At 41.0% G+C, this 10,825-nt stretch overlaps 1 protein-coding gene across 1 annotated transcript; it reads left to right on the top strand.

The window, feature by feature from the left end:
• Window positions 1-1,802: 1,802 nt before the first annotated feature.
• On the top strand, window positions 1,803-3,971 carry LOC146959810 (GTPase IMAP family member 8-like; the record flags this gene model as incomplete). The annotated part of the gene is made up of 2 exons (XM_085772883.1): window positions 1,803-3,291; window positions 3,565-3,971. Coding segments are annotated over exons 1-2 (1,896 nt in total), but the record flags the coding sequence as incomplete, so codon positions are not given.
• Window positions 3,972-10,825: the final 6,854 nt, after the last annotated feature.

The following is a 10,825-nucleotide window of genomic DNA, read 5'->3' as shown; positions in this document are numbered from 1 at the left end:
TAGAGCCACAGCGTATTCTATATTATTGCCACCAACACATACTGTGGCTCATTTGAAAGGTGAAACTTTATGCTTCAAATGGCCACAAACCATTTGTTTCTACGTGCCTCCGTTCCTGAGAAAACTCAAGCTAGACATGGCTGGGTTTCACCAAAATCCCTGCTTTTTTTCTAGAAAAGGAGATACAGCGTCTTTTATGAAAGGTGCTCTGTTGTGCCTGTCGCTCTTCTGACACTCGCATTTCTGGATCAAAGGGCTCGTGTAAGATAAATTGTTGTTCTATTCACAAATCCACCATCGGCCAACAACAACACAGACGCACCGTGCCGTGCCACAGCCTCTTGCCACGGAATGTGATGGTCTCTCGGCCACAGCAGGTCGGGAACACCGGCCCCACCGGTGGTCGCGGTCCTTCTGTGGTACGGGTCGTGCCGGCGGCCTGCTTTGGCCCAGAGACCGGACGACCGGAGGAGAACCGTAAGTTTCGCTTTTACCCACCACGTCTCTCCCTCGACGCAGAGGGGAGGGGGGAAGGGGGGGGGGCGGTGTTTCGTACCCATGCAGGGAAGTTACATAGTGCAGTTTCAGCCGACGCGACCCGGCTCAGGCTGCAGCGGCAGCACCATTCATCCTATTAACCATTTTTCTACCATTGCAATGAGTCTGGAAACATTATTTTAAAGCCAAAAAACTCTGCAATGTTACTTTAAGGGGGGCTATTTCGCCATTTGTCCCCGCCCATTTGCGACGACCCAACCGGATGTTAATTTTGGGCTGTCCCGAGGCGTGAGGAATATTTCAAGCATTTTCAAATTTGGGAAAGGGGCCAAATTGGGGTTTAAAGATGCGTAAGAATATAATAAAAAGAAACAGTACGATTTTAATAGGGCTTTCGCTATTGACTTGCAGTCGCTGCTCGGGCCCTAAAAATAAAGAATAAAAAGACCACACTCAGGTATGTCTAACTAATGCAAGGAACAATCTTCATGATCCAAAATATTTGGGAGTAACCACAATATATATTTTCAGTCAGAGGTTCATCATAAGGACATGGCAGTGGATTTAAAGCTTCAAAACTTAAACCAATCTGATTAGTTGCTTGGTTTGAAAGTGTCCCAGAATCAGAAATGTATGTGAGGTCTAACATCTAAAGAATTTAAAGTGGGTGATAATACTGTTTAAAGTCACTCTGTTAATTTGAAATGTTTTTTTGTTGTTCTACAGCATCTGAACTGAGGATCGTAATTTTTGGAAAGAGTCATGATAAAAAGACAACACTAAAGGACCTCATCACAGGGAAAAGGGATCTTGTGTCATCTACAGTAGCTCAAGCAGAGAAGATGAAATTATCCCAAATACCAAAGCACTGTACAGTCACCCATGGAGAGTGGAAGGACAAAACATTAACAGTAGTGAAAACTCTATATGTTTTTAGTCATACTTTGGATAAAGTGAGAAAAGAGATGAAAAGGAGTGTGGATGAATGTTTCCCAGGACCAAATGTTATGTTGCTGTTGGTGAACCCTTCCGATTTCACTGAAGAGGACAGAAAAACTATAGAGAAAATCCTGAGTTTCTTTGGTGAAGATGTGTTTAAACATTCAATGGTCGTCCTGACACATGAGGACGAGAAGAAGAAAGTGGATCAATTCATACAACTCTGTGGACAACGGCAGCACAGAGTTCACTTTGATAAAAAAGATCGCCTTGATTCTGATCTTCAAGAACTATTTCAAAAGATGGAGACTATAGTGAGTGACAACAGGGGACGATATCTAAGCTTCACTGAAGGGGCAGGCCTCATGACACCTGAATCTTCCAAAGCTCCTCTGAACTTAATATTATGTGGCAGATTTGGTGTTGGGAAGACTTCAGCAGCCAAGGCCATTCTGGGAGGGAAGAAGATAGGTTCAACTACTGAAGCAAAGTGTGTTAAACATCAGGGAGAGGTGTGTGGACGTCAGGTTTCCCTGGTGGAGCTTCCTGCCTTGTATGGAAAACCTCAGGAGAAAGCAATGAAGAAAGCGTTCAGATGTATCTCCCTCTGTGATCCTGAGGGCGTCCATGGCTTCATCCTGGTCCTACCTCTGGACCCTCCCACCAAAGAAGACAAGAAAGAGTTTAAGACCATCCAGAACACATTCAGCTGTAGAGTCAATGACTTCACCATGATCCTGTTCACTGTGGAGTCAGATCCTACAACTCCAGCTGTTGTTAACTTAGTCAGAGATAATAGAGACATCCAGGAGCTCTGTCAGAGCTGTGGAGGAAGATCTGTTGTTGTCAACATCAAGGACAAACAGCAGATCCCTGAACTGTTGGACACTGTGGACAAGATGAAGACTAAAGGATCCAGATGCTTCACAAAGGACATGTTCACCTGGGCTCTGATAGAGAGGGTTATAGAACTTGAAGCTGAACGACAAGAGACGAGTGTGATGGAAGATCATGATCAGAGCAGTGAGTGTCTTAGGATGGTTCTGATTGGGAGGACTGGCAGTGGGAAAAGTGCGACTGCAAACACTATTTTAGGTGGAGAGCACTTTGAATCTAAACTCAGCTCAAAGTCAGTCACCAAGCAATGCCAAAGTGCAACTGGAAGGATTAATGGGCAGCCTGTTGTTGTGGTTGACACACCCGGCTTGTTTGACACAACTCTGTCCAATGACAATGTTCAAGAGGAGCTTGTGAAATGCATCAACATGTTGGCTCCTGGACCTCATGTCTTCTTACTGGTGATGCAGATTGGGCGATTTACAAACGAGGAAAGAGAAACTGTGGAACTGATCAAGAAACTTTTTGGAAAGAATTCAATTGATTTCATTGTCATCATATACACAGGAGGAGACAAGCTGAAAACACAGTCATTTCAGGAATACTTAGAAGAAAGTCATGACTTTGTCACAAAACTGAATAATGACTGTAAAAACAGATATCATTTACTCGATAATGAAAAACCAGGAAACCACGAACAAGTCACTGAGCTGCTGATCATGGTTAAGACAATGGTGAAGACAAATGGTAGCAAATATTACACAAATGAACTGCTCCAAGAGGCCGAGGCAGCCATACAAAATGAAATGAAGAAAATTTTAAAGAAAAAAGAGGAAGAAATGCAGAAAGAGAAGGAGAAACTTGAAAGAAACTATGAAAATCACTTGCAAGAATTGAAAAAAACAATGTCAGACCAGGAAGCAAAGATTGAAGAAGAGAGAAAAGAGAGAGAGAAACAACTCAAGGAAAAAGAGGAAATAATCATAAAAGAGCATGAGCAAAGAAAAAGAGAAGAGGAAAACAGAAAGGAAGAGGAAAAGAAATGGAAAGAGGACGAGGAAACTAAAGCAAAGGAGTGGGAACTGAAACTCCAGCATCTGGAGCTAAAGATAAAAGCAGAATCAGAGTCCAAGGAGAAGACTGATAAAGAGCTGGAAAAGAGCAAAGTAGAGATGAGAAAACAACGATTTGAGATGATAAAACAACGAGAAGAGATGAGAAAACAACAAGAAGATTGGGAGAATCAACAAAAACAATGGTGGGTCAACCGTCTCAAGCAAGATAAACAGAGAGTTAAGGAGGAAAAAGAAAAACTTCAACAACTCCAAGAGGAGTATGAGAAGGCAAAGGAGGAAGAAAAGAACAAAATAATAAAAGAGGATCAGATGAGAAAAGAACATGAGGAGATGCAGCGCAAACAGTTGGAAGAAGCCCATATGAGAAAGGTTGACAATATTACAAGGGAATATGAATCAGAGGCCAGAAAGCAAGCTGAAGAATTAAATGACTTCAAACTGAAATATGAAAAGGACTTTGCTGGTTTGATGATGAAATTAGAGGAACAACAAAAAGACAGAGACACAGTAATTGAACAGTTGATTCAAGATAAAACATACAAGGAAAAATTTTATAATTTAAAGGCAAGGCAAAAGCTAGAAATCGGAGATGTGGAAAATAAAACACAAGATCAGAACAAGGCAATGGATGCATTAAAGGCAAAGCATGAGGCAGAAATTAATGAGTGGATAAAGGAAACTGTAAAGAAAGCCAGTGAAAGACGGGGTTGTTACATTTTATGAGATGAAAACACTGCAGTAAAGACTTAAAGTGAAATTCCGGCGTAAGTGTAAACCATGGTCAAACACACCGTAACACCGAGTTAGACCCCCCCTCGAGAGATCAATTTGCCCGACCGCTACATTCACGAGATCCACCAACTTCAGCAAATACCGCAATATCGCCACACACGGCGCTCTCCGGATCCACTGTCTGACCGCAACCAAAACGCCACCATTTGCCCAAAATAATGCTCAGAACTGCACCAAATGTCATCAATAGTACACACAGGGTCCCAGCACGTAGTACGAGTTGTCAAACATCTGCTAGCTTGCCTGTTTTCTTTAGCAAGGAGATGCAACTCAACTCACCTACTTCTCCTCCGGGAGCCGCTCGTTGGTGAGGAAGCCCTGACGAGTCGATCACCGAGTGCACCGGAGTTCCGCAGCTCTTAAAAATGCTCATTTGCGCCTATATCGTGGCCAGCACTCGATAATAATAGTTATAAAGTGATATGCAAGATAAAAAAAAAAAAACTCTGATTGTATTTCCATGAGGTAATTGTTGATTGAGCTGCGGAACTCCGGTGCACTCGGTGATCGACTCGTCAGGGCTTCCTCACCAACGAGCGGCTCCCGGAGGAGAAGTAGGTGAGTTGAGTTGCATCTCCTTGCTAAAGAAAACAGGCAAAGCTAGCAGATGTTTGACAACTCGTACTACGTGCTGGGACCCTGTGTGTACTATTGATGACATTTGGTGCAGTTCTGAGCATTATTTTGGGCAAATGGTGGCGTTTTGGTTGCGGTCAGACAGTGGATCCGGAGAGCGCCGTGTGTGGCGATATTGCGGTATTTGCTGAAGTTGGTGGATCTCGTGAATGTAGCGGTCGGGCAAATTGATCTCTCGAGGGGGGGTCTAACTCGGTGTTACGGTGTGTTTGACCATGGTTTACACTTACGCCGGAATTTCACTTTAACTGTGATGAACTTGATCAGTTTCTTGTATGAAAGAATTAAAACATTGACAATGATGTTTTTAATTCTAACTGGCCTTGTAATATATTATCAGGCTTGTCATAAAATTCATATACTTTTATTTGATTAGTGTGAGAAATAATGTATTGACTCAGTAAACAAAACTTCTGCTAGAGCAGGTTTATCAAGATTTTCTTTATGATAAACACAGTTAAAGGGATAGTTCACCCAAAATTCAAATTTCACTCATTATCTACTCACCCTCATGTCAACTAAGGCGTTACAGGGGGGCTCGGCGCAGCACTGCATGTCCATATGACGGTTGCGAACGGATAACACTTTTCTTCGTCCAAAAAGACACACCAAAAAACATCCAAATACCTCCATAGTGCTCGTCTGTAATGTCCCTCTTGTATTGAAGCTCCTTCACTGCTCTGCCTGTGTCTATGCAAATCTCACGCGATTTGCACTGACACCGGGCAGTGAAGGAGCTTCCGCTACAAACAAGCTTAAAATATAGACTTATTTAATTTTTTTCTGAACAATTTCTTGAAGCCTCTTGTATGTTGGGCCTTCAATACAAGACGAACATTACAGACGAGCAGTACGGAGGTATTTGGATGTTTTTTGGTGTGTCTTTTTGGACAAAGAAAAGTGAGCTCCGTTCACTACCGTCATATGGATATGCAGTGCTGCGTGGACCCCCCCATAACTCAGAGAAGGCACGGAGGACTCTGAAACTTCTCCCAGCCCTTAGTCCACATGAGGGTGAGTAGATAATGAGTGAAATTTGAATTTTGGGTGAACTATCCCTTTAAAATTAAAGAAAGCTGTTTGATGTGTTTTGTGCATTACTGGAAAAGAAACATTTCAGCAAACAGAAGTCAATAGTTCAATGTTAACATAAATTATGCCATATTTTATTCTCTTCTTTTTTTAAAGTCGTTTGAGCTCATCATTTCAAACATTGATTTTAATCGATCAAGTAAATAGCATTACAGTGAAACTGATCAGAGATTAATTATGTTTTTATGTACTACTTGGTTCATTGGTGGATTGAAGATGATATCTATTTTGAGTATTTTTTATTTTTGTGATAAATATAACATTTGGAAGAATAAATAAAACAATCTCTGTCTTACTTTATAACTATAGAACTTTATGGTCGCTGATAAAAAAAAATTACTTGATCAAACTTTAATTTGATATTAGTTTGTAACTGTCAGATCACTGATTTACCTTTACATCATAGAGTCTCATGGAATCCTTTCCATTGTTTAATCAGTATAACAAGTAAATGCTTAATTCTCTGTCTTATTCATGCTTGTTCCTCGTGTGACATCCTGTGACGGGGCGTGTGTATTTTGTTTGTTGTTGTTTATATGTTTACTGTGTAATGTTTATTTTTGCTGGAGCCTCTTGGCCAGGTCATGTTTGTAAATGAGAATTTGTTCTCAAACATTTTACCTAAATACATAAAATTCCAATATTTTAATTTTTTAACATTTCATTTACTTTTTCCTTCAATACATTACTACCATAATTGTGAGAAATACATTATTTACAACCTACTTGTAGTACAGCACAGCTCCAACATTTACACTAACCCTCATGGTGTTATGGAGGGATGTTGTGTGTGTGTGTGTATGGTGTGTATTCTCTCCTGTGTGTATGTGCATGGTGTGTGTGCTCTCTTCCCCTGTGTGTTGTGTGTGTGTGTGGGGGGGTAGGTGGAGTTGATGGCCCCGCCCCTGATTGGCTACCGCATGAGCAGCTGGGATATATAAGCCACCCCGCCTTCCAAGATGGCCTCTCTCCACTTTGTCTCCTGACAGCACTGCCAGCACCCACCATGTGTCTTTGCTCTGTCTATTGTTGAGTGATAATATGTAAACTGAAACTTGTGGCCTGTTAGGTGGCCCGGGTTGTGCACACATCCGCAGTGTTGGTAAACAAATAATCCCTCTAGGTAGGGTCCCCTAGAGGGATTATTTGTTTTTGGGACAGCCCTGTTCTACAATACATTCTGTTACATTTGAAACAGACTTTATATTACTTAAGAATTTAGATTTTAGTTTGTGCTAGATCAACTAATATTTAACTGGTGTCATTTTCCTATCAAGGGTTTGTTGGTGATACCCAGTGTTCGGATTTCAAAAAATATGTCAACCGATTTGTTTGCTAGATTTAATTACACCATGGCATGTTAATGGAATGACAATAATCACTGTGTTTCCGAGAACCTCTGTCAGTCCCGCCCATTCCTTACTGTCATACATAGTGCAACATACTCAGGCAAGTTGATTTCATTCTGGTTTAATTTCTTTGCCGGTCAATCGTCTGGTGAGCAGATGAAATAACAATAGCAACAGATACTTCAAATAACACAAGAGACCTAACAGGCAACGACTTCAGTATCTCAAGGTGAATTTCTGCCAGCCAAGATGACAACGTCGGCATCCAGTAAGTCCAGTATGACTTCCTGTCACAACTCTTGTATAAATCAACAGCATTGGGCCTCACAACCTCACAAGGGTTTTAGGACTCACTCCATTGGTGCTCTGTGCTGACCTTTGGTTTTAAACATAAAGGACGTAGATTAGGGAATCCTAGTGAGTCAAAACAGACAGGAAGTCCGACACATAATCAACAAAATAAACTTCCGCCCCCTTTCAAAATAAAACACAATGCACTGGTCAAATAGCCGATCACAGCTCGTCATCAACATTAGGTAATCCAGGGGCAGGTAGTTCAACAGCCATTGATCAGAGGGTGTCGGAGTGACCGCAAGATCTAGGGATCTCCCGTGAACGGCTGGCAAGGCCGGCTGCCACCACGGGCCCGGTGGAGACTGACGCGGGGCAGAGGACGGAGTAAACCCGCAGCGCTGACGTTGCGCAATGCTGACGCTCTCAATGGAAACTAGGGGTCAGTCTGCGCTGAGCCCACTGAGAGCAGGTACAAGGTGTTTTCTCTCCTCATGGTTACACTTTGTTTGGTGTTTAAGATAAACATGATTAAAATACTTGTATGGATGTTAAATGAAGCCCGTGAACAGCCCGTGGTGTGTAGAACTTTATTTTTGTAGGTTAATAGTTGGCACACGTGTTCAGTTTTCGTGAAAAACTTCACTAAAGTTAAGTGTCATCACTATATTATATATCATAATGCTTCAATTTATCATTTATCATGTTTGAATAAGTTTAAGTTTATGTTTATTGTCATTGCACAGACATATACAATGAAATTTCTCTGCACAAACATGTTCTCTTGTTTCTTGTAAACATTTTAGCAATACTGTTACAGTTCTGACAATGTTTTTCCAGAGCTGATAAATGAAAAAGCTAATCATTGTTTTATTGTGTTGGGAACAGATTCTATTTTAAGATTTAACTGCCCTGGACTGCTAAAAACATGTATGAGTAGATCTGCAGTGTAAAAAAAACTTGAATGTAAAGTGCCTGTTTTGGGACAGTTACTCTTACAGATAAAAATGGCTCTATAGTGATTTCTGAACAAGCCATTTTTTTGGAAGAGAGAGACACTAAAGTACATGAATACAGCATTACAAAAATTATGTTATAATGTCTATCACGTGACCAAACTCTACCACATTTCACTTATTTGGCCTCTCTGTGAGCAACAAGCTTACAAAGCAAGACAAGCTGAACATGATGGTCATTTGGCTTTGATCAGTCCATCTTTTAGCTTGAAAGAGCAGTTATGTTTGATTCTCGTGTCGGACGTCGCACTCGAGTGCTAGTGGAAAAGCGGGGATCCTGGGGAAACACTGACTAGATTTTCTCTGTGGGAAGGAAGTTCTTTTCACTTCAGTAGTACATTCAGTGCTACTAAAGATTGGGAGTCATGATTGTCATGTCATGTTTACCGGCAGTTTTGGTGATTTAGTCATCTGCTCTAATCAAACCTGTTTTATTGTTGCCTTGCCTACAGAATGTCAGGCCCTGCCCCATTGACTTAAGTGATAAAAGCTCATTGAGTGAGTCAACATCATTGTGAAGCTGGAAATTCAACGTTCTTGGACAGAAAAAAGAAAAGACTTTCACCTGGTGAGTCATAAAAATCTAAAAAGAAAATAAATGCATTTATAGAAAATGCTAACAACACTTGAGTATATTATAGAAAATACTGTATTTTTAATTGCTTTATTAGCACTGTTTATTGAATAGACATTGACTGTTTTGGTAAAAGATAAATAAATAAAAAAGTACAAGGTAAGTGGAACTATAAAGCTGATTTTGACTACCAAAACAGGATTTTGTTTCACTTCACTTGTTTTTCTATTTGGTAAGTTTAAAATAATTGTGTGTGACTAAACTGACCCAAAACCAATGTAGGCTTGATTCATGTCTGGTACAGTCTCGTTTGGTATGATTTGTAGTTGTTTGGGGTTTTGTTGTTTAATAATGATCTGTATGGACGGTTTGGTAACTTTTACACCAAAGCAAATTAAGTAAATAAAAAGTTGATCACAAAAAAAGTGTCTTATTAAGCATTCACAAAAGTCTGAGTGAAAATAACGATTCATAACTATTAGAAAGCCTGGTTTAAAAACAACTCATTTTGCTATTTGTCAGGACAGAGTGGGCATGCAGATAATGCTCTGATTGACAGCTCCCTTGTTTTGATTGACCGCCCATGTCAAACAATCTCATTCATCATAATCACATGACGTCACTGTGTTTCTGCACCGCCATATTTGTGTCCGAATCAGGGCGATCTGGGCACAGATCACAGCGTCACGTTACCAGAACAAGTGGAGTAGTAGGAGGAAATCAGCAAGAGACCGAAAATTGACGTTATGAAAGATGCCAGGATTATATTGTGCTGTTGACTGTGATAGCAGTCGCCAAAAAAACCCGGACTGCAGTTTTATTCCATCCCAAAAGACGTCAAGTTATAGGCGGAATAAATGGTTGACTGCAGGCAGTCTATCAGTGGCAGCATGGGCTGTGACAAGTCTCACAAAAAGAGGGGATTCACTTTTTTTTACAATAACATGGATATATTGAATTCTGCATTTTGATTACTTTCTTATTAATTACTCACTGATTCTGCATTTAGGGTCTTTTATTTCTGTATAACAGACCGTTGCTAAGTAAAACGGGCCATTGCTAGGGACGCCGCCCTGATCAGCGGAGCAGGGCAGAAGAAGTGTTTCATTTTTACCAGCTTCAGACTAATTGTGATGTTAGAAAAATGACTTAGCTTGTTAGAGGGAGAGTGGAGGCTCTCTGCCTCCCTCACCGCTGCTGGAACCAAACCTGCGATCAGAGCGGACAGAGCGGACGGGCCAGTGCAGTGTCACAGCTGTGACCAGCTGTGTCTGTGCCACCGCGAGTCTGTGACACAAACGTGTCCCAAACCGTAGTCTCTTATGACAGACAGGACGACATAAATGCGCACATCGTAACATTTACATGATAATTCATCAATCTACTGATTGATTATCAAAAGCTCGTTGAAAACAACTACACACGAGTCGACAGGAGGAGGGTGAGGAGCAAACAGAGGAGAAGTGACCGGACTAAGGACTTTGATCAACATTACGTCTCAAATTAATTAATTAATTCATAAACTGTGTAATAAGTGGGATAATATAGAGTTTGTCTGTTGTTATAGAGATATAAACCCAGACAGGATGTATGAAACCCTGTCATTTTGTCAAGAAACTGTCATTTCTATCCTGTGGTTTGCATGCTGTCATATGAGGAGACCTGTCAAATCGGACACAAATATGGTGGCGGTCGCTTCGACGTGACGTCACTGCAACCCATGAA

The sequence above is a fragment of the Trachurus japonicus genome, unplaced genomic scaffold (assembly GCF_045865225.1).
Source record: "Trachurus japonicus isolate A0001 unplaced genomic scaffold, Traja_1.0 AP031031.1".
Lineage (NCBI taxonomy): Eukaryota > Metazoa > Chordata > Actinopteri > Carangiformes > Carangidae > Trachurus > Trachurus japonicus.
This window is presented reverse-complemented; position numbering and strand designations above follow the sequence as displayed.